Source organism: Solea senegalensis, linkage group LG6 (assembly GCF_019176455.1).
Source record: "Solea senegalensis isolate Sse05_10M linkage group LG6, IFAPA_SoseM_1, whole genome shotgun sequence".
NCBI lineage: Eukaryota > Metazoa > Chordata > Actinopteri > Pleuronectiformes > Soleidae > Solea > Solea senegalensis.
Genome location: NC_058026.1, coordinates 12,778,342 through 12,802,616, shown reverse-complemented (window position 1 = coordinate 12,802,616; position 24,275 = coordinate 12,778,342). Strand labels below are relative to the sequence as shown.

General features: G+C 40.6%; 1 protein-coding gene across 2 annotated transcripts; it reads left to right on the top strand.

The window, feature by feature from the left end:
• Window positions 1-4,367: 4,367 nt before the first annotated feature.
• sept3 (septin 3) lies at window positions 4,368-17,654 on the top strand. 2 transcript variants are annotated; one of them, XM_044028982.1, is made up of 10 exons: window positions 4,368-4,538; window positions 8,964-9,356; window positions 9,878-10,006; window positions 11,935-12,016; window positions 12,221-12,358; window positions 12,870-12,987; window positions 13,639-13,734; window positions 13,848-13,944; window positions 14,675-14,726; window positions 15,160-17,654. In XM_044028982.1, exons 2-10 carry the CDS (start codon window positions 8,966-8,968, stop codon window positions 15,287-15,289), a joined length of 1,233 nt encoding a protein of 410 aa, XP_043884917.1. In that variant the 5' UTR covers window positions 4,368-4,538; window positions 8,964-8,965; the 3' UTR covers window positions 15,290-17,654. The 2 variants fall into 2 exon arrangements, with proteins under 2 accessions (XP_043884917.1, XP_043884918.1); XM_044028983.1 differs by lacking the exon at window positions 4,368-4,538 and adding an exon at window positions 5,883-6,048.
• Window positions 17,655-24,275: the final 6,621 nt, after the last annotated feature.

Below are 24,275 nucleotides of genomic sequence, written 5' to 3'. Positions count from 1 at the left end.
AATGCCCTGATATAATCAAGAGGGTGAGGCGAGGCGGCACCCAAGCCATCTGGACAGGAGTGCTGCCGGGGGACACTGGAGGGACGGAGGCCAACACCTTAAAGATGGAGACAACAGAGGAAAACAAACAAACAAAAAGATGCAGGAAAGATGATCTGATACTACAAGTCCTGTTCTATCATTCCAACTTTTCTCTGATCTCTGTAGATGTTTGCTGTAGACATCAGATGAAAGTAAAGCAGCAAAGTATTTGCAGATTGAGTCCAAATGCACAAAGAGAAGGAGACTTCATGCAGGAGGAGAGTGTGAGAAGACGGGAGGACACGATGCCCTTTAGAAATCTGTTTGTAAATTCCATGCCATCTTATACTTGTGCCAACTTTTACATATGTTTTGTAATTTGACAATCACTTTGCACATATATATATACATATATATATATATATATACATGTATTGGAGTGTACTTATATTGTGCATTTAATTTGTAAAGTGAATGACATAAGTGCAATGACGGAGAGGGTTTTTGCAGAGTTCTCTCTGTGGTGATGTCTGCATGGCAGCTGCCGGGAAGCATGTGGATTGTTAGTGCCTCTGTGCCAAAAGAGTGTAGTAGTAGTGACTTTATTAAAACTGATATGTACTGAATAAATGCAACTGATTTACTGAAGGTGCCAAGAATATCCTACAATGGACCAAGATTCTAGAAAACTTGTATGACAGTAAGTGTATATTTTTCTGTTTTCATTGTTTTTACTCGACAGCGTGGTGGCGAGAGTGTGCTCTTTTGATGATCATATGATTCTTTTGTTCATACAAAATTAAACAGTTTAATCTTCAATTCCTTGGATTTACTTTCTGTTATTATGACGTTCATACACTTACATACACAGGTGACAATTGCATGTCTTATCCAAGTTCGAATGCAAGACTTTCACTTGTAATTGAGCATTTCTCTTTTCGACGTAAATGATCCAAATACACTCTCTGATCTCCACCGATATCAGACGGAATGTATAAAGATGTCAGAGACAGTGTCCGATGAACCAAACCAAGTGAAGGAGCTGAGTGGGAGTTGAACAGTGAAGCCTCAGTGTCAAGGAATGGAGAGAATGGCACTTCTGTGCCCGCTACTTCCTACTGCTGTGCTCCTCGTCTCACACTCTTTGACTTATTCACTCACTCACTGTCAACAGTCGGGACAGATCCACTGGCAGCAGGTTTGTGTCTCCTTGTAACTTTAAAAAAAAAAAAATCTGTTGATGTTTTATTTGTTTGGTGGAATCAATCAGCCTTATTGTTACAGACCAATTTGAAGCACTTGTGTTTTATATACATTTTATGTTCCTTTATACAATGACTCCACTTAACTTTTTATATCGGAAAAATCATGTATGTGATGCACTTTTACGACTAACTCAAAATGGTGAAATGCTAAAACTTAACCACAGAACTGTGATGATATATAACAGTATGTGTTTTATTGTACGTTTAATTTAGGCTTTTACAGGGAACTCCTCCCGAGTGATTTTCTGAAGTGTGATTCGTCCAGTGATTCATAATATAATACTCTACTTTTTTACAGTATACTCACAGTGACTGTGACGTTTCAAGCAAATATGCTATTTATACAGGAAAGTAACACTACGTCAGAGTGATATAAGGCATCCTTATTAAATTAGAGTGAAAATTGTAAATTTATTTGGTAAAAATACTGTAAATGCACACACAGTCATTTGCTGTCAAAGTAATACAACTTAGTAGCCAGCTAAATATTTTACAGTGTATATAATAAATTAAATTAAGTCCATTTCAACCAGCTGTGATGATAAAGTGTTATTTATTCATTACCAGTATTAACGGTCACACAGCCATGTGACATTGTTCTACATGTAACAGAACACATTTGGTACATGATACTTATGTACAGTAAGTTTTCTAAAGAGAGATTTCACTATTTTATTCTGAATATATTCTCCACCATGGTAAAACTGTGACTCTGACAACATGCTTTCCTTTTGTATTCCCCTTACATTACTTGAGTTCATCTCTTGACAGGATGAGTGTCTTTGACCGTCTGATGCCTCAAGCATCTGCGTCCTCCAGACAAACAGGGGAACCTCCATCAGTCTCTCTGTCACCGCCTCTCTCGCTCTCCTCCCCTGTTATTAAGAAGAAAGCAATTCAAATCCCATCGTTTGATGAGAAGGGACTCATTCATGAGAAATACGACACATTACAGGAAACCACTAGCAGGTAAAGTGAGTTGTAGCTCATATATTTTAATTCAATGTGCCGCGTAATATTGTAAATGTAAATGTACTAAGTCTGTTTTGCAGTTCATTAATTTTCTTCCCTCATTTTTCTCCAGATCATTTGTTCCAATTTGCTCCTCTAAGATGTCCAGTCAGGCCTCCTTGAGTTTGAAATCATGTCACCAGTCACAGAAAATCCACTCAGAAAGAGCTTCAACCCTGCCAAGAACCAAACCCAGAACCTACAGCTCTCTCACTTTCTCTGAAAAGCCGAGCATCGCCATCCTTCCTGCTTCAAAGCCAAATTCCTCTCCCACTCTTCCCACTCTGAAACCAAAGCCAAGTGCTTCTCATCATCTCCCCACCTCACAGTTGAGTGATCTTTCTCCATTACTGCACCAGCTTCAACCAAAGCCAAGCGTGTCTCCAACTCTGACTGTCCCTGCACCCAGACTGAGTCCATCTCCAACATCCATGTGCCATGGCTTGGATGGACGGGGAAGCCAGCAACCTTCTTCTGTTGCCAAAGAGAGACGTGCTAAGTCTATTACCATCTCAAATACTAAAGTGGAACCTCACCAAACTGTCTCAAATGAGGCAAAGCATGGAATTCTTGACCAAGAGGCTTTGCTTGATTTTACCCGTCCTGAGAGAAGATCTAGTAGGTCTTCACATCTGAGTGAGTCTCGATATCAGACTCACCCTGACTCCCAGAAGCAGGCAGCCATGTCTCAGGATGTCGGCTTTTTGCAAGGAAAAGTCACTTTTGGTAAAAATGAGAATGTTTCAAAAGATAAGCAAGAGACTCCACAGAGGAATTTAGAGTTTTCTGCAACCCCCAAACCAAAATCAAATGGCAAACATCCACACGAATGTCTGCCAAGTGGAGCAGCAAGTACTCAAACTTTTCTCTCATCTGGGTCTGACGGGATTAAGTCTGCTAATGTCGTTCACAAAGACGCTCAGTCACTGTTTGATGGAACAGCCACTCACAGGAAATGCTCAGACTACTCCCAGAGTAGATATAACACTCAAACTGCAGGTTTTGCCTCTAATACCAAGTCATTTGAACAAATGTATTTAGAGAGAAACACAGCTTCCAAAACTTCATTTTCCACAGGGCCACTTGTTTCCCCCATTACCAAGACCAGGAGGAGACAGCTTTACCAGCACAGCGATGCAAAGGTGGATACAACATTTCCATCATGCTTTAATCTCAGGCGACATAAGGAGGAAAACAATTCACACACAGCTGCAGGAAACTCATTGCAACATTCTCCCACATCCCCTCAGAAACACAGATTCTGGTCAAAGGTCCAGAGTCAAGCTGCTCAGACGGACGTGAGTAGCTCAGAAAGTCAGTCTGTCTGTTTTTCGAGGGATTACAGCAGCCAGTCAAGAGACATCGACCACAAAGCGGAGACTTCTAAGCGCGGAGACAGTGGATTTAGGACATGTCTGGTGTTGCCTCAGATGCAGGAGGCCTCCCGACCTGACATCGCATCGCAGAAACATCTGTTACAACATGAGCAGCCTCCTGCATGGCAAAATAAGACGCACAAAGAGGTGAATGTCACTGACAAGTGGCTGCATCAAACAGACATATTAGCAGCAGCTGACCGACACAGTGTGCTCACAGAGCTACGAGAATGTCCCTCAGAGGACTGCATTGTGAGCAGACCTCTGTCATTCAGCCCAAACAGCTCTGGCATCAGTTTAAAGGGGGTCTTTGACTCGCCATCCCAGCCACAGCGCAGACATTACCAGAGACCCAAAGAGGAAACATCAGTGACAGCTTCCCTTCCTGCAAAGCAAGTGAGCTGCTCTTTAGCAAACAGAGCTTTTATCATGGAACAAGCCGAGGACCCCTATTATGTCACCATGTATTACCCAGGCTCAGTGTACGTGGGTGAGTACAAATACATCCAAACCACTTAAACAACCACAAAATCAACACATTCACCAGAGCGTTCACATTAAAACAGACTGTTTAGGTTTTTTTTTAAATCTGTTGAGTGTGGGAGGTAAAATACTTTTCACATTAAAGGGGCGGGCATTGAGATGAGGGGTTTGGCCAAAGAGGACAGCAGAGGGTTTAAGGACGCCGCTGCTTATCAGCAGAGTAACAGACATGAAGGAAGAGGGACGTGACAGCCTCGGTGAGAAGACTCTATCAAAGTGAATAACATAAGAGCACATGCCATAGAAAACACACAAACACAACACTAATGTGCAGCAGGGAGAGCAAAAGGAGGGAGAAAGGAGAGCGACTCAGAGATAAAATGTGAGTACTGTGACTCTCAGAGGTTAATACTGTGTATAAATATTCATTTAAATCCTGTACAAAGGTCATAGGACAGAGATTAAAACATGAAAAATTGTATATCTACATGTCCCTGATGAGAATCATAGAGTTATTATAAGGTACTTTAGGAAACCATATGGCACTGGTTCCCTGGACTAAGCTTTTTAAGGCTCTTTGAAAGTGAAGCAGAATACAAATTGAACACTGTTTGCTCATTTTATGCTGAAGTTTTAGGCTGCAAGTCTTTTTGTGCTTGTTATGGAGATGGATCTGTTAATATGTGAAGTCCCCGACAAGAAGATTTGAATAATAAAAGTCTGGAAATAACATTGTGTAGCAATATTACATTTTTCAACCCCTCATTTGTCTAGGTGGAATCACCAGGTTGGGAAACATTAATTTTATTATATAGCACATTATACTGCTGCTGCATTAATATATCTGACTTAATTTAGTCAAGCACTAGTCTTCGGGCAATAAAAAATACAATGTTCCCTTCTTTTCTATCCCATGAACAACCTCAAGACCTGAAAAATCCTTAGAAGGCATCTGGGAAATGAACGTGTGCAAAGTGATTAAAACTAACCCAAAGTGTCAAACATGAGCAAAAGAGTTCTGGAACTTTTGATAGGACTTTTATTTGCAGCATATTTTTTTCAGCTTTGTATCAGTACTTTTACTTATACGTTTGAAAACCCCAGCTATTCCATGAAAGTTGACGTGCTTCTGTGGAGAATATGAAAAGAAGGACCTTTGTCCCTCCTTATCAACCTCACCCAAGTTTTGCGGAGGTGTCCTTCATTTGGAAAATCGTGAAAACTAAGGTATGGCTGTCTTTGTTTGGTTGTTGAAAAGCCCTGTACACTGCAATAGCACTGGCGAGAGGAGGCGGCGGCCATAGTTTATCCAAGTAACTAGGGTAAAACCGGAAGTGCGAATACACTGCTCTGCGATTTATCGGGAATGGGAACCACGAAGTGTGATAAAGGCCTATTGGACACAGGTAAATAACATCGTGGTGGGATTAAAGGCGGGAAACACAGGAGAACAGGAAGTGAAGCTACCGGAAACGAGACAAGTAAAATAAACTAGGAAACACATGAAAACTGTGGTATTATTGGTATCGTTGACCAGGTATCGCGAGGTCCTGTGATTCCCTAACACATGAAAAACAACCATAGAAGCTAACTTCAACAGCAAACCACTAATTGGCACAATACAACCAAATCGCTATGAGGTAGTTATACTGCGCGTGCGCGCTGCATCTCCCCACTCCCTCTTCTCTTGTCGCCATGGTAACGGAGAAAGGGGCTCACGGGGAAGAGAGGAAGAAGGTACACACACACACACACACACACCCATGACCGCTCCTCTTCGTGTTATCTCTGTGTCGGATTATACACATCGTATGTCGTTGCAACGTTAGATCAGTCGGTGAAAAACACGTTTGACGTCATCACGAGCAGATCTGCGGTTTAACGGGGACTCGGTAAGTGTGAGAGCACGTAGAGCTTTAGCAGCTAACTGTGGCTGCTGCTACTGCTGCTGCTGCACACACACACACACACACACAGACAATAGGCTCGACAGCCTGTGATGGAGCCAACCTCGGCTTTTGTATCCAAACAGACACAGAGCATCGTTTGAACGGCTGTGAGGTTTTATTTCAGTGCCTCAGTCTTCCACTTTGATTTGCCTGCTGCTGTAGCTCATATTTAATGTGCTCCACTAATTCTGCAAATATGCTACAAGGACAGATTATACAAAGTTGTTTTAATCACATGTTGTTTTTTTGGTAACCATTTGTATTGTATTTGTTTGTGTTTGTTGTGTGTGTCTTTTAATAGTCAGTTGTGTCTCTTCATGACACCATGACTCCATGATAATATTCTATCTCATTGTATATGTTTGCATCCATTTGGTTGTACAGCTCCTTGTGATTTAATGTCTCTGTGGTAATTTAAATAGTATTACTTTGTAGTGGTTTCCTGTCTCGCTGTGGTTGTATTGTGTCACTTAATGGTTGTTTTTATTCTATTTTTAATTGAACCCCACTAATATCACAATACAACGATTCTACGACAATCAATATGTCGCAAGATGATCATATAGCGACACATCATAGCTTCGTAGCTTTCTCCGTCATTATCCCGCTGTAAACTCCCTCTTCTTCAGCCAGGTAACTTCCAGCCAAGTTTCCCTCATTCATGTGAGCAGCGCCGCCGCGAGGAGATATGAAGTAGCGCCGCCCTCCGAGTCAAACATTTGCTCTGGCGTATTGATTATCGTATTGGACGAGGAAGGACAACGATGTATCACCAAATCATTACTTTGTCCCGCCCCTACTACAAACCAGGCCAATCAGGTTTTAAGAGCTGCATGCACTGACCATTGGGTGTTGTGAGACAACGTGACACAGCCATTGCCTCAGTGACCTGTATATCTACAACTGTGGCTGAACTGACTTAAAGCATGGAAGCAGGCAGACTGTACCATGTGTTCAGCCTGGAGGGCCGAGGTAATCACCATCCTGGCTCAGCCTCATGTCTCTTACTGTTACCATCTGCCCGCACTGTTGCTTCACTCCAAGGGCTGAATAACATTTACCTGCAAAGTCACACAGACTTTCAAAGCAACTGAATATCAGCATAGTTGACGATCTTTGAAATCAGACATTGCAATCCCAGTTCAACACACTGCAGGAGCACCGAGATGCACTTAAATCTGGCGTTACACTGTGTTCATGCACATACACAAACACAACTGTCCCCCCCATCTGTTTTATTTTTTAAAAACATTGGACCTGTTTGGTTAGTTTTAGGATTTCACCAACAGGTGGAGATTGAAAGTGAAGGTGTGTCTGCTCAAGAGTAGCAAGGGAGACAACAAGGAGACAATACCGGGCTTTAAAAAATGTATATACTGTACGTTAAATATCCACTGACGGTGTGTATGTAGAGAAGAGGGAGAGGTGGAGTGTTTTTTGCCTCTCTGTCCAAGAAAAAGTTATCCAATGAGTCCCTTTCAGTCGTCTATATTTGAACGCATCTCCACTGCAGAAACAAGTTTTCTTCTCCTCTGGTGTAGATGTTTTTGAGAGAGGTAGTGAGGCTTTCTGGGTTTGGTTACATTCAGCATCTCCAGCTGCAGCTTGCTGCTTTCAAACCCATTTGTCAAAGTGCTTAATTGCTGGTTGGTGGTGGGTAGCACAACAGACCAAAACACCACCAAAACATAAATGGAGATTGTGGCCTGCAAATGGAAAATTGAAATTGTGAATAAACTGTCCATTTCATTGTTATCAGTGAAGGAAATTTTAACATGTAACTCTTTCAGGTAATCGATGCAACTCCGCTTTAAACTACTTCGAAAAGTTACTTTTAATGATGCACTCAGCTTCCTTACTTCCTTAATACAAAAGTCATCCGAATTATGGATCTATACGTTTCTGATTATTTTCACTGCCATGTCTGTAAATCCTAACAGTAAGCTATATACTATAGTAGTACATAGAATATATACGCCTATTTCATCTTCACTTAGATTAATGCAATCAAACAGTGATATGTGTACTGTACTGTATATTTAAGTCATTTGGTTGAGCCAGTTTTAAGCTGACTGCCTCAACCTACTTCTTGAATGTAGAACAAGTAAACACAGACGAGGCCTCTGCTTCTGCTCTATTGGCCTACTTGTTACCAATGTATCACTATTTTGTTGCTGATGAAAAACGTTGAGGTGACGTGTTCACAGAAGCGTTGTTTAATATGTAAGTGCAGTGAGAGGTTGTGGAAATCATGGTGGATGATTTTGAAGGTGCCACACAACACTGACTGAGTTTGACCTTTTGTAACCCGGGTTTATCCTTCAGGTGATGGTCAGACGTTGCGTAAATAAGTGCCTGAATGAATGAATTGCACAATAACTGTGCAGTTGGGCTAAGGAATCGTTAACCCTTTTGCTAATTTATGAATCGTTTGAGTGTTCTTAAATGAATGTTATCTGGTTTCTTTTGCTTCTTCCATGTGACACAAATCTTTGAAACAAAATGCTCGATTAATCAGGAAAATAAATGAATAATAGGTCCAGTCTGATGCACATCTATTTTGAACTAGAAACTGTTTTTAAGATTAGAGGCGTTCCGAGTCACTAAAACCTTATTTTTCTCACCCAAAAGTTAAGTCTTTTGTGTTTTTGATGAAATGTTTCCTGTATTTCTTGTTAATTTTACATTGTCTCTGTTGAAAGTATTTGGTATAATTGCACTGCAGTGAACAAGAAACTGGTCATCAGTGATGTTCCATAAGTGGTTAAAGTAAAGTAAAAATTTTATTTGACTGTATTTTATCAGATGTAGGAAAAACGGGAACAATCATATAATCTTCTTTGGTGTCTCCTCTGCAGACATGTCAGACATAGTTCCTCCAGAAGTGAGACCCAAACCAGCCGTCCCTGCCAAGCCCCCAAATGTGGGGGCTCCCTCCCCACCCAACCCTTTCCCACCACAGGGGCCCGGCTTTGGAGGAGGCAGCAGCATCTCTGTTCCTCCTCCGAGTGGTATTCCAGTCCCCATTGGCAGTCACGGCCTGGGACACGTCGCTGGCCACGGTGGTGGTCATGGTGTGGGCCACGGTGGGGCTCATACTGCAGTACACACCGGAGATCTTGGCCACACTGGCTCCCACAGCTCCAGTGGGGGATCCACACTGCTGGGGTACATTGGTATTGACACCATCATTGAGCAGATGAGAAAGAAGACGATGAAGACGGGCTTTGACTTCAACATCATGGTCGTGGGTGAGTCACAGTAGGATTTGTTTCTGGATTTTGTGCATGGTGTAAAAAGAAAAGTAGGTTAATGTCTGTGAAGGTTCTCAGTCATCCAGGTCAGCAGTAGCTATCTGGAGAAACAAGGCCTAATATAGAATAGGCCTTTATATTTTAAATGGATTATACACTTATACAAACATACTTATAGTATGTTTATTCAATTGATGAAAGTTATTCATTAAATGCTGAACACTGGACCTTTAAATGGACAACATGGAGTGTTTTGCTGAAACCATATGACCTTATAGAAATAAAACAAATAAAATTGTCATATCATGTCTTCAGGTGTTAGCTGTAGGCAACAGGACATTGAGATTAGTTGAAGACGTTTTCACTTCTTGTCCAAAAGGCTTCTTCAGTTCTTCAGCTTAAGTCCAGTTGCCTACAGCTAACACCGGAGGAAAAAGTCGAGTTAAGTTCTTCCTTCACACCCTTTACATTTGCAGCGTCTCGTCTTCTCATCACTGTTTGTGTCCAATTTGTCTCAGGTCACAGTGGCTTGGGAAAGTCAACCCTGGTGAACACCTTATTTAAGTCCCAGGTGAGCAGGAAGAGTGCAGGATGGTCTCGTGACGACAAGATCCCCAAAACTGTGGAGATCAAATCAGTGTCTCATGGTGAGTACAGGGACCATGTTCAGAATAGTTAGTGAATGCTAACCTTTTGAGCCTCTGCTAATGTGCTGGGGCTTTCAAATCTTTGACCCAGTGCCAGCTCCAAGCCTTTGGTGTGACGTTCATGTATTAATTTATAGCCCTGGGACCACATCCATGACTTTGTCCTTGTCTGATTGGTTTGAAGGACATGTAAACATACAGCAAATTGCTGTGGGCACCTGCAAGTGATGGCTGCTACATTATTCGAGCTGCATATACACACATTATTGTCAAATTTACCATGTGTTAGTTGTTTGTATACTGCAGTGATGGCATTTAGGCTGCTTTTTTATAAAGAAGGAGCTATAAGAAGGAGTTGTGTATTATTCCCATGGCAATTTAACAAGGGTGCACTGTGCCACAGGTGCACTAAGGGTTAATGTGTAACTTAAGTCTGAGTTATGAATGGAAGGGAGGCAAAACTATTTCAGATTTTCTTCAAATTTTTTAGTACAAAAGTTAAATTGTGTACCTACCCTTTAAGACCTGGCTTGTCATCATGGCAGCTGATATAGTTGTATTATAATATATGAAGCACAGGTGATTATACACTTTGTTCAAGAGGCATCAGGTTTTCCAAGTGTTGTCAGGATTATTTAATATTATCAATGAGTATATGATGTTTAATCTGCCTAAATATTGTATTTATTATATATTATATGGCTAAAAATCTTTGTGTGCTACTTCTACATTAGTATTTGTTGAGTGGAATTATGAACAAGACATAAAATAATGTTTTAGTAATGACACATACAATGTTGTCACTGGATTACGGTCAGATTGTCTTTGATGCAGATTAAACAGTCTTGGCAGAACTGTCCTGATTGTCCAGTCCACTCATCTTGACTGAACGTACTAACATTCATTTGACTTGGTTTGACAGACAGCTTCAAATTGATTCTCATACTTTTTCAGACTGAAGGCTTAACCTATTGTAATCTAGCAAATCAGTGATTATCTGTTACTTTCCCATTTCAATGGGAAGTCTTCTATGAAACTTGGTTGATAAAAAAAGTGAAGCACCATGTCTCCTGTCTCCAATCTTCTATTATCAGGCAAATAAAATGAGCCTCAGCTCAAAACCATTGCATCGCATGCAATCTTTCTGCTGGAATAAAGAGAACTGAGCAGCAGTCAACGATCATTTCTGCTCGGGTTTGCTCTAAAGTATCCCAAATGTGTAAAATGTCTGACAGTGGCACCCCTCCCCCAGTGTTAGCATCAAATCAGACATTTAGGCCCACAGTGGACCGGTGATGCACAGCATTTATGAAATCAGCTGATGACTGTTGTCGCACACAGCACTTTGTCCAGCATTCAACTCTGGGGCTGGAGAAGTGACAGAGCTGAAATTTCACTCAGGAGAGACTTAAACTGACATGATTATTGCCATGCACAACAAAAGGAGAGAGTGATGGGCCGTCATTTAGAGTTTTAGGTGATTTGGCCCCATTGTGATGTCATATTGACTGAAATGGGGATATGAACATACTGAACATATGAAAGGACTGAATGTGATCTCGTTTTTTCCTACCAGTTTTGAACCAGCTGTAGTCGAGCAAGTGACGTCTGGATAAGCCCAAAAAATATGAATGACTGAGTCATAAAAATGGTCTTTACTTTTGAACTTTTGCTGTGCCTCAGAGTAACTGTGGTGATGTAATGATCCCTTAGACTGGGTGAGATGCTTATACACACATTGCATGTGGTTGACAGCAGTGTTATTATGCCATTGCCAGGGGGAGTAAGAGCCACAGCAGGCTTTCTAACATGATCAGATCATTGATATTTGTACATTAGTATCTATATTTGCTGTGTTTCTATGTGAAAGTTTCAGATATACATCAAATGCATATCAGTTGCCTATCTCTTCTTTATTTTTTTTTCAGTAATTGAGGAGGGTGGTGTGAAGATGAAGCTGACAGTTGTTGACACTCCAGGCTTTGGAGACCAAATCAATAACGACAACTGGTGGGTTTTTCAACTTCTGATCAATAAAGCCTTCAGACAGTCATTATTTATGTATATATATATATTCATATGTATGTATATATATATATATATATTATTTACCTCCAGGAGTCCAATAGTACATTTAATTTCCAAATACTTCATTCTTTCTTTCTCTTTCACTATCTTGTCAAATAACACTGCCCTCTTCTCCTGTTTCTGAAGCTGGGAGCCCATTTGCAAATACATCAATGAGCAGTATGAGAAGTTCCTGAAGGAGGAGGTCAACATCACCAGAAAAAAGCGTATTCCTGACACCAGGGTGCACTGCTGTCTCTATTTCATCTCCCCTACTGGTCACTCGTGAGTGTCACGTTAGCAGATGTAAAGGAACCAGTTTGACACCAATTTGCATTTAGCTTTGTATTACTGGAATCGGGGTAGTATTTTTGAAAAATTGTGCTTGAGTCAAGAAATATCTTCATTCTTTTTTTTGTTACGTGCTCACAAGTGACACTTGGTCCGAGGCTTGAAACTGCAACGCTAATTCCACACTTTTTAGATCAACTTGTAGGGGGACGGGACCTCATTCGCAGAATGTAAACAATGTCCACCTTCTTTGCTAACAGTTACGCTAACAGGACCAAGTGTCACTGATGGGCACGTAGCAAAGAAAATAATGAAGATATTTCTCAAGCCAGTGTGACTCATCCCTTTTAAGAATTGCAAATGAGACAGGATGTTTGTGATAGGAAGGTCTGTGTGAACACAAATAATAACTATAAATATTTTGTAATTGTTACAAGACCAGGGAAAAGTATCTCTACCAACTAACTCACTTTGCTTTCTTCACTGTCTTTTCTCTCTCTGTTAGTCTCCGACAACTAGACCTCGAGTTCATGAAGCGCTTGAGTCACTCGGTCAACATTATCCCAATCATTGCCAAAGCAGACACAATGACAGTTGAGGAGAGGCAGGAGTTCAAACAGCGGGTACGTTGGAAGAAAAAGCTAGAAGAAAAGTTGTCCAATTGCAGAGAAACTGGGAGCAAATGTCAGGACTTTACTGTCAGTACATTAAGGTCATTTGGATAAAGTGTCTCCATTACAACAGAGGGCTTTGTCACATTTGTCTTTGTTGCTTCAAATTGTACTGCTCAGTACATATCTTGGTCTTTAAAGCTTACCAACATTTGTTGGACTGTATACCGTATCAAATGATCACTACACTTCCCATCAGCTCTTGTGTTGACATCCCAAAACTTTACTGCTTTGGTTCCACATGTCAGAAGAGTGATTTGGACACATGGATGCAGTCCTAATTTAAATGTTTTAAAGATGTAATTAACATTGCTCCATATCTGCTGGGTCTGTAAATATACCATTGTGAGGAAATTTCCTTTTTTATTATTTAAAAAAACAACGAGCTGTGCTTACATCTGGTTTCCACTGCCCTCAAGTGGCCATTAATGAAAGAAACCTTTACAAATATTAAGAATCTTAATTAAATATGTTTATTCTGATATCAGCATTTTGGTTTATTTAATTATTATATAACAAATATATGCATATGATCAGATGAGGATGGGTCAAATACTGAGTTCTATCTTTGTTTTTTTTCCATGGCTTTGTGATGCGGTGTAGGTAAGAAAGGAGCTGGAGATGAGTGGGATTGAGTTTTACCCACAGAAGGAGTTTGATGAAGACATGGAGGACAAGAGTGACAACGACAAGATCAGAGTAAGTAGTTCTGTTTTCTCCTTTCCTCGCAGCTCGACTCTGTCTGTCTCGTGTCATTAACCTCGTGTGGTTCTCTTAAACACAATGAACCATGTTGAAATGTCTGTCCGTAGGAGGTGATGCCGTTTGCTGTGGTCGGCAGTAACAAAGAATATCAAGTGAATGGCAAACGGGTTCTGGGGAGGAACACAGCGTGGGGAGTTGTGGAAGGTGAGTGACATTGAGTTGTATAAATCACTACGATGATATTGGCTTTTTCTTACAGTAGACATTGTGGCATGTTTTCGCACAGGGGTCTCAAACTCAATTGGGGCCGCTGAGTGTCTAGTCTAGTCTGGTCAGTAGGGGGCGGTAACGTGAAAAAGAAGTCCAACTTTTTTGGGGAAAAAAACTCTTTTCAGTAAGGGTGGACAATATGAGCTTATCATGATATCACGTTTTTGCAATCACGATATAGCAATAACAATTTTTTTTCTCATCAGGGTTGACAGAATTTCAAAATAAAAGCATTTGTGTTGAAATGGAACAATGTCTAGTTACAATAAAAATAAAAACATTTTTTTACAATAATAATAGTATTTTTGATGCAAAATTAATCCTAATAAAATAAAATATATTTATATGTATATATACATAAATAACTGTGATATTAATTGGTGGGCCACATGTGGGCCACGGGCCACAAGTTACCTCTGGTTTAGCAGGAAAATCAAAGTTGATGATGACATTAATATATTAATATATATATTACTAATTGTTGACCATGTTGTGACAGAGAGAGGCAGCATGCACATCAGTGGAACTCTGCCTTCATTCATTCATTCATTCATTTGATTATTTACACCTGTGATTTGTGGAACCTGTCAATCATGTCTGTCATGAAAAGGGGGCGGAACACAGACATGTAATGTGATTCTAACCTTTTTTTTTGTTGTTGCAGTTGAAAACCCCAACCATTGTGAATTTGCTCAACTGAGAGATTTCCTGATCAGGTAATGTAGTGTTTTTAAAGGTAGCATTGGAAGTAGTTCAGGAAAATGAAATGATGTTCCACTGCAAATAGATTCAATGGAGTTTGACACATTTCAAAACCTTTTCTGTTTTTGTAGAAACAGAGAAGTATTATGATTTATCCAAAGTTCCAAAGACATTTTTTAAAAAACCAAAGTCGGTGTTGGCTCACTTTCTCTTCATCAAACAATCACTGAATCATTATGCATAGATATTTTTTTTGAAAACCAAGACGTATATAACAGTTACTTGTATGAGTGTTGGAAGTTACATATTGTACTCGTTTGCAACTGTTTTAGATTACTTCTTGTCTTGAACAAAGGTATAAAAAAAACCACAGGCTGCTCCCTGTTTAAAATAGGTACATATCAAGTAAAATGCAACCTCTGTGTCTGTATTTTCCCGTTTCCTTAGGTCTCACCTGCAGGATTTGAAAGAGGTCACTCACAACATTCATTATGAAACTTACCGTGCCAAGAGACTGAACGAGAACGGAGGTCTCCACCCCATATCCTCCAATGACACCCAAGAAAGCAACCTGTAGTCAGTCAGGGGACAGATAGAGTGAAGTAGTGCAATGAAGCTGATCAGTTGATCTAAAGAATATGGAAAGAGAAATCATGTCATTCAATTTGATCTGATTCCAAACCTAATCATTTAATTCACTTTATTCCCTGATCGTCCTGACGCATACACATATCAAAACCCTATTTCAGAGTCATTCTCCCACATATATGGATGACAAGACTTAGTGCCATTGTAAAAGTAAACATTTTATCTACTGCCAATGCCTTTTGTTGATGTCCAGATAGCCTGAGTTTAGTGCTACATTATGTGCATTAGAGGTTTATTTTGAAGTGTCAGTGTTGTGCAGCAAATGATGTTTACATTCAGACAAATTAAACAATTTGCCCTCAACACAGCAACAAATTTTAATTTGAATCTGCTGCTGTCTCATTCAGTCCTTACACTCACAAAAAAGCAAACGTGGTCATATCTAATGAAAGTTCCCACTGCTCTGTAAAAGCTACAGTTGCCATTTGGACACAGTTTGTGTGGAAAAAAAAGAAGAGAGAGACAGCTGCAGCATCAGGCATGCGAGGGGAAATTCTGTGAGCAACAATGTGTGCAAGTATCCACAGGGTGCGTGACTGAGCTTATTCTGTGATTCAGTCCAAACTGTTGGAGCAAAGCACCAACAGTTGCTTTGCTCCAGACCAGCCCAGCATGCTTTCTTACCCCACAGTCGATTCAGAAGAAAGAATTTTACAGTGCTTTTTGCCTTTGCTCACCGGCAGTGGCTCACTGTGTTTATACAATTAATGATAATTATATAACAGGTTGTTATCATCGTTATTATTATTGTTATTACCAGTTGTGACACTTAAATGTCCAGTGAGTAAGAATTAGTGACATCTAATGGTGAGACTCCCGATTGTAACAACAGGAGTTCAGTTCTCACTCACCCCTTCATTTTCCCAAGATCGTCAGGGAACTGTGACGGCCTTTGCATTTCAGAAAGGATGCTGTCCATCGTTTGTGGAGCAAGCAGCTGCGTCTGAAAGCAAAACGCACTTCTGTCTGTTTGATCTGCTGTAGCAACATGACGGCGCATGTACAAAAACCAAATGATACATCACAACGTACATCCAAATTTTTTATGTTACTTTGAAAGCCTGGAGTGTTTAGTTTAAACGATGTTACATTACAGAAATAAAAAGCGTATCATGTCATATTCTCCTATCATGAGCTACTGCAACTGGACATGCTTTAATTAGTTAATTTAAAAACCTTTTCTCAACTGAACTAAAGCATATCCAGTTGCCTATAGCTAATGTCTGAAGATACAATAACCTGGATGACTGAGAACCTTCTTATCATACTGTGAAAATCCAATTTCACTTCCTAACTTGTGCAGATTATCATATATAGTGTAACATGGTCATGTAAAACAAATGGTCTCTGCTTAAGTTTACTTTTAGATTGCTATTATGTGCCATAAAAAAGTCAGAGATGGCAGCAGTATTTTTCTTGGCTTTGGGTTGGTGCTGATTTAAATTCCCTCTTGCTCCCCACTTGGGGGCAGCACTCTGCCACATTAAAGCGGTGACTCAAATAGGCGCTTGAACCAGCTCTGTGTCCCGCTTACATTCGGACAGTTTAGTTTAGGAAGTGCATTTTTTATGAAATCTCCTGTAACCTAATTTCCTGGTGATTATTAACAGAGTTTGTTTCTGTAGCTGCTCTAAGTAACAACTAACATATCTTTCAAAATCAGTGTTTACGTGAAGCTGTAAGCTTCAACCCAGTGGTATGCACTTGGGTGTAATAATTCGAAACTGTCAAGATGTTAACACGTTTACCAAGCTATATTCAGGATGTCAACATTTATCGTTTTCTGCCATGTACGTTCTTTTCAGTAGAGCACAAAGACACCAAAATGACGAGAAAATGTTTCATACAATCATATGTTTGCGATTTTAATATGAAGTGTGAGGTCTGCAACTAATGATAACAGTTGTCTATGATTTGAGTTTGGTGACAGTCAAGCAGAAGTGTTTACGTGCGCATGCTTCTATCCACGTTGCCTGTTTGCTTACAGCCAGTCTGTTCACACATTACTGCAACTTTACAGCTACCATTTCCAAGTGTGTCGTGTGTACATTAAATTGACCTGACGTAAGGTGACGTGCTGCAGTCTTAACTCATGTAACTACACATGGCACCCCATGATCCTCATATCACTCCTCCCTTTGAATAGGACTTTAGTGTAGATGTATTAAATAACCACTTTTCTCTTGTCTGTGACACATTCAGACATCGTTTTCAATGTTACATTGAGTTAAATAAAGGTCATATTATTGTAATTTATTCTTTATTTAATAAAAGCACGCCCACATTTCTTTGAATCTGCTTTTTTGATAAATGCCTCATCAATTATTTCATTATATGATATATGTTACGAATATTTAATGGTTTAAAAGAGTTGCCGGGATAAGCCAGACAGGTGATGTTTATTTACATGCCTTCAGCACAATTGTCAAACAACATGGAGTAACTATAACATGCACTTTTTACACCACATGGCACTGCCTTTACGACGGTTACACCACCACCACATTACGAGCCTAGCATGTGGGAAGAAGCAGCAGGGTGTCCTCACTCTGAACACTTAGGCACTTCCGCATGGATGCAATTCTATTCTTACATTAAGGTCCATGTCAGTCCAGCATTCTGCACATGTACTCAAGTAGCTGTGATTTCTTCAAGCGATGGGTTGCATACAATATGTGTGTGTGCTGGCTGATCTCCTCACATAATCCCAAGCAAGCGTCCATGGTTACCGTCTTCTTCATTGTCTCTTTTGACAAAGAAAGAGTGTGCCACCAACTGGACTAGAGGGTGTTGTGCTCCAGGGTGCGTGCACGGTCACAAAATGTGGAGGTGCCAATGTTAGTCTACACAGGGGCCGTGTGCTCCTCCGTGGACCTGAACAAGTGATGACATTTATGTTGCACGGAATACATTAGGCAGCAAGAAGACCTGGGTTTGCGACCTGGTCTGAAGAAGGTCTTTCTGCATGGAGTTTGCATGTATTCCCCATGTATGGGTGGGTTTTCTCTGGGTTCTCCGGTTTCCCACAGTACAGCTGGGATTGGCACCAGCGACCCCCGGCATCCCTCATGTAGATGATGGATAGATGGACTACATCGGACCTCTGCAGACACTCAGACAAAGGAGAGCATGGCGCAGGCTTTACTGTGTGTTCAACCAGTGAGAACAACCTTCCATGGATAGCCTGTGAAAACATCATAAAGCAGACTGATGCCAGCATTATCAAAAGCAACATCCTCTAACTTCAGCTGTGTAGCAGCATATCCTCATTGTCTAAATTTCTAGGTTGAGTTAAGTTGACCCTCCTGCATTTGGTTGTAGTCCTTAGACAGCTCTAAGAAATGCCCAAAAGAGGCAGTCAGCAACCTAACTGGTTTATCAATATGTTGCACATTCATGGTGAACTCTGAGGTGAATGAGAGCTGGCACTGCTGTCAGAGAGACAGATCACAGGTTTGCAAACATCAAGAGACTGTGGACCATGAACACTGAAAACGGATGGCCCTCCAAGTGCCTGAGAGCTAGGTCGAGGCTAAGCAGCTCCCAATCAAAGGTGGTGTACTTTCACTTTCTCAGCCACAGCCGATTACAGTCATGGCAGTTAAGCCCCTTTTCCTCCTATGGTCCCGCCTCGCCTCAGCACGGCATGGTTTTGGTTGGTTTTCCTCTACAAAATAGTACCTACTCAACGTGGGCGGAGTCATCACTGCACGGCTGCATTAAACTGCAGTGACTTTGTTTAACACGCGGCACACACAAACGAGTGACTAGTGACTTGTAAAGCAGTTGTTTTCAGTGTAACTGAATCATTAGTATCAGTTAATTGAAACTGTTTATCACTGGACTGAAATACAGCGTCAGGGTTTGTGAAAGGTTTGTGTCCTCCTGGTTGCGATCAACCTACATTTTTAATTCTTTTTAACTGATCTACAGCTCGGCGTTGTTCGGCTTGATTCTTGCGTCGGACGTCTCTTCCTGTGACGGCACTCTGACCAATCAGTGGCCGGCCACCTGGCGATGTCACACATAGTATTGCCTCAGCTTGCTTGGAAACTCGTCAGAGCAGGTACTAAAAAAAGTACCTACTATCCAAGTGGAAACACAACTTAACGCAAGTTTGTGTCGAGGCGAGGCGAGCCGGTAGAAACAGACCTTAAGTGACTGACCCATTGATCCACTGCTGCATTGATAACCAGACCACTGGGCAATTGGTGCACCAGCACTGATACAGTAGTCAGGGCCACTTTGGCATCACCTGGTTGACAAATCCTTGGTTCTTCTTTCAGTCCAGTCCCTCACATGCTCGGGATCTAAGCCCATCTCATGGATTGTCTTTGGAGGAAAACTTCACCATGGTTCACTATGGCTCGGAACTCTTGTAGGGACCTCAGTGTCGATGCGTGTGGAAAGTTTGGAACAGAGCCCACTTTTGACAGCAACAACCCAAAAGCTCACAGAGTCTGCAGCCAAGAAGGGGAATGACTCATTTTGACGTAACAATGTTCCAGCTGAAATGTTGGCTGTCCAGGGGGTGTCTGTAACCTTAATTTAGTCTTCCACTCATGTCCATTAGGGTATACACAGGCAGAACACATGCAGCAGAATATGCATATGCACGAGGTGCCTCCCTCCACGTGTTCCCTCCACTCCACTGGCAGGGATTTATCTTGTTGGTGGCCTTTACTGTTTGTGAAGCATTGTTCCAGCTGCAATCGATTGGGCTGCCATACACTCTGGACCACAATGCCAGGATACCAACAGAATACTTAGTGATTTTTCATCCCTGCTGTGGCAGCAGTTGTATGGCTCTCTGTTCCATTGTGAGGTTTGAAGCTATGAAAATAAAACAATTACCGCTTCTCCTTGAATTAAATAGAAGGTTGACAATGACAAAGAGCAATATGATGCCACCTCCACCACCTTCTGGAATAGAATGTAGGATGAAGTGCACATGCATGTGATGCCAAACTGCTGCAGAAGTTTTATTATTTTATTACGAATGGAACTTAAGGTGTCTGTATGAGGTACGCAACCGTCAGTAGACACGGAAGATATTGAGGACTTTCAGAGTTAATGGGACGTCCATTGGCAGCTATTGGACACGGACACCCATGTTTTCTGTTCTGCAGCAACTACAGCAATACCACAATTAAGCCATGATGTCATGCCCACTAGAGTCCCACTCATAGTCGATGGGGTAGTTTTGGTGCACTCCTTTCATATCAGCTACTGCAGCTGAGATGCCGGGTATACGCTGCCTGCACTTTAGTCTGAACTGTAGTGTGTTTAAATACAAACTAATATCAGTACATTCAAACCATTGCCAAGTGAGTTCACTCAATGCTGAATAAGCCCATCAGTTCCTCCCGGAACCTGCGGTCTGCTGACCTCGGTCTCCTCTCCATCCCCCGCACCTGCAGGCAAAACTTCAGGCAGGCAACAGGTCTTTCAATGTCACTGCTCCAACCCTTTGGAACTCGCTCCCTCTGGCTATTCGCCAAGCACCAACTCTGGAGTCTTTTAAGTCAATGTCAAATGCTCATTGTAAGAAGGTCCAAATATACTTAAATGTCTTAAACTGGTGAGGTCTTATTACATGACCCTGCTTCGAGACTGCATTCCTCAACATGCTCAGCTCACAACTGATAGACAAAATGGTGTCACTTTAAAACCCCACGGCACTGCTGTTGCACATGCATGGTTACACTACTGCGACAGTACAAGTAATGATATTAATAAAAAAAATACCACCACAACTCCTCTTATCACAGTGACATTGCTAATAGGTGCGGAAGAATGGTGTGTGTTTTTTGTTATTTGAACGAGGTCAGTGGGGTTGCCAGGTTGGTACAGAAAATGACCTCTGATATCCACTGTACACTTATTTAATGGTGTTCTTAAAGCTGCAGTCCATAACATTTGGTCATTTGTTTCACTCTACTTCTGTTTGGTCTTCATGAATAGAAACAATCTAACATCATTTGAGGGAGTGTTTGTGTGTGTATACACCGGCAAGTGTTTTGTGGAATACCGAATGAAAACAAGGCGGGACTTTACTTATCTTCTCTTTATTCAGGGACAGTAGTGTAGCAAAACATTAGCTGGCATTCTGCTCTTGCTCTGTAACATCAGTCACTTTTCTCACACATTCACTTCAACTCCTACTCTCACAGTGCCACCTAGTGCTCATACTGAAACACCACGTTTACCCTATCAAACCCCTGAATGACTGGGTTTTTTGAGCAGCAGAATTCACTTCTGACACTGCTTTGTGTTTTCAGTAATACTCCAATCTGATCACAGTGGTCTCACTTTACTAGTGTAATTTTGATGTTGCCTTCATCTGTCCTGTCATAATGAATCACTTCCTGTGTTCAGCACAGGAATGTCACTGGGCGACATGAGATCTAAACAGAGCTATGCTGAGAAACACGGAGACAATCATGTGGGGTTGTGACCTCATTTGACGAATTTCAATGTAACAAACATTTGTTTATATTAAAAAGTTAGTCACTTCAGTTTAAAAATACATTTTTATAATATTCTGACTGGATCAAGAACAGTAGTGGGTGTGCAGCTCATAGCTGCCTGCATTCAGAAATATTAATATTACATAGGGCTCTGGGTTTAATTACTGCCCTAAGATGGTCATAATGTTATAGTGCATGTTTGATTATAGGTGACTTATTTCTTGATCTGTGTACTGCTTCAAATGCTGCTCGTCACTGCATTCTATCAAAGAATGAGAAGTATTTTTTGGAAATGTCTTCCAGTGAGTTTTTAACATGTTTGAACTCATTTCTGTCTTGTATGTTTTGTATTGCATTTGTTTGTCTTGTGGTGTGCCACAAGGTTCCATTTTAGGGCCCATACATAAATACATTTCAATTACAGTATATGATCATTTTGAATGATGTAGACTACAATACACACGGAGCAATTTATGCTGGCCCATCACCAATGATATGAATGAAATAGGTTTAATAATAGAAATGCCTCTCAGTGTAACACATTACAACAGAACATCACTACAAACTAAATTTATTACAACCTCAATGAAAGCATGATTTAATGCAGAATTTCTATTTGTATGTAACACTCAACTGTCTTTGTGAACCAGTAACCAACATGAAATATACATCATGTCCATTAAAAAAAGACAACAAAATGATCTTGTACTGCTTATTTATGCAGTAAACCACAGAAGCATCATCACAAAATTGCACGGCACACACTGGACCAGTCAAACTCAACAAACTGATAGACAAGTGGGCATTTATATTTATCATATTTAGATTATCCTGGTGAGTTGTAGCTGGAACGATGGAGTCTTCTGTTAACAAGAGGAACTGTTCAAACAACATTATGTAGAAATCCTATGTGCCATTTTAGTCAGTCAGTAGTGGGGAATTATGGTACAACATTCAGTATGTTCCATTTCTTTCTACACTGAATTAATTCGAGAGTGGGGTTGCCAGTTGACCAAGGGGTGGATACGTTCATGCAAGACTATGTTTGCAGTGGCTTAGAGTTACTTTCATTTTTATTCCCATGTAGTTCTTCTCACCTCTCACCTCACCAATACAATATAATTCAGGTGAGGAATTATATTGTATTCTCAGTGAAGTACACAAAAGTACTGCATTGTAAACCTGGCAGTGTTGCCTAAAGAATAACAAGATGAACGGAATAGCTTTTTACATTACGTATTTCACAACATGGATATGCGTCCTATCAAAAAGCTGTCTGACAGGATCTTAAAAATAACCTTGTGAGAAGCAGTCATAATATCACCTTGCAACAGTTGGTAAATGTGGTTTGTGTTCAGTGTCATGGAAACAATGTAAAATACCCTCCACTACCTCTAGATGTCACTAGCAATTTTCAGCTGGTCTTAGTTTTTTGTAAGTCTTCCTACATGTATCAAATGAAAAATCTGTCAAACACAGTGACATGATTACTCAAAAATAGTTAATAAGTTAAAATGTAACAGTTTCACAATTAAACCATTTATTCTTTTTTCTAGTTACAGTTTCAATATCTAATACTGTTCTTTCTGAAATTTTTTTTTGGGGTAAATGTTTTCTGTTTTACATGGTAATTTATTATAAATTATGGTAATGTGTTATACAGATCCCAAATGTAAAATTCGCAAATGTAAAGACCTTGACACACCATGGTAACATTCAAAGCCACTGTGCTGTTAGTGAGTCTGTGTTTGACCTTTGCAGTAGTAGTTTTGTGTTGTGACTACCCCCAGTTGGCACGAGTCTCGAATTTGAGTGTGATGTTTCTTTATTCTTTCAATCCACCTCCATAAATGCACATGCGATTAATTCCACAGAGCTGAAATTCAGTGTTATTCTCGCTGGATTTGTTTACACATCTAGTACTTTTCTGCTGGACTAGCTCTGCAGACCTTGTGCGTGAGTATATGAGAAAAGGAGAGTGAAGCAGGGTGAGCGTGGCTACCTTACCAATTCACACTCTTGATCGCATAGATTTTACCATGATGACACAGACCACAATAAGCACTGAGGTTTGGGCTTTTCATTGTGGACAGGAACAAACACATATTTTGCTTATGATCAGATCATCAATATGACTAGCCCCCTGCTGGCAACTTGGGGAACTACAAGTTTCATTCCCACAAGTGTGTTCACAAAATGGCTGACATGCAGTATTGTATGTCAGAGGACAGCCAAAGGCTAAAGAGGAAATGCTGTCCACTTTTGAAAAGGATTAGATTTTTTTGGAACAAATATAAGAATGTCTTTTTTTTATGTTGAGGGAATCTACTGGATCAGTGTAACAATTATAATCATATTATTTATGATTTTAATTACTTTAACCACAGGCTAAACTGCCAAAGCAATCATAGGTAACTCATTTGTTAGGTGTTTGATCGGAGAGAG

Bases quoted from the DNA above. Each gene is read 5' to 3' on its own strand.
- sept3 (XM_044028982.1), top strand. From the start codon at position 8,966: ATGTCAGACATAGTTCCTCCAGAAGTGAGACCCAAACCAGCCGTCCCT. The intron at 12,988-13,638 runs GTACGTTGGAAG...GATGCGGTGTAG, and splicing joins GGCAGGAGTTCAAACAGCGG to GTAAGAAAGGAGCTGGAGAT. The intron at 14,727-15,159 runs GTAATGTAGTGT...CCGTTTCCTTAG, and splicing joins CTGAGAGATTTCCTGATCAG to GTCTCACCTGCAGGATTTGA.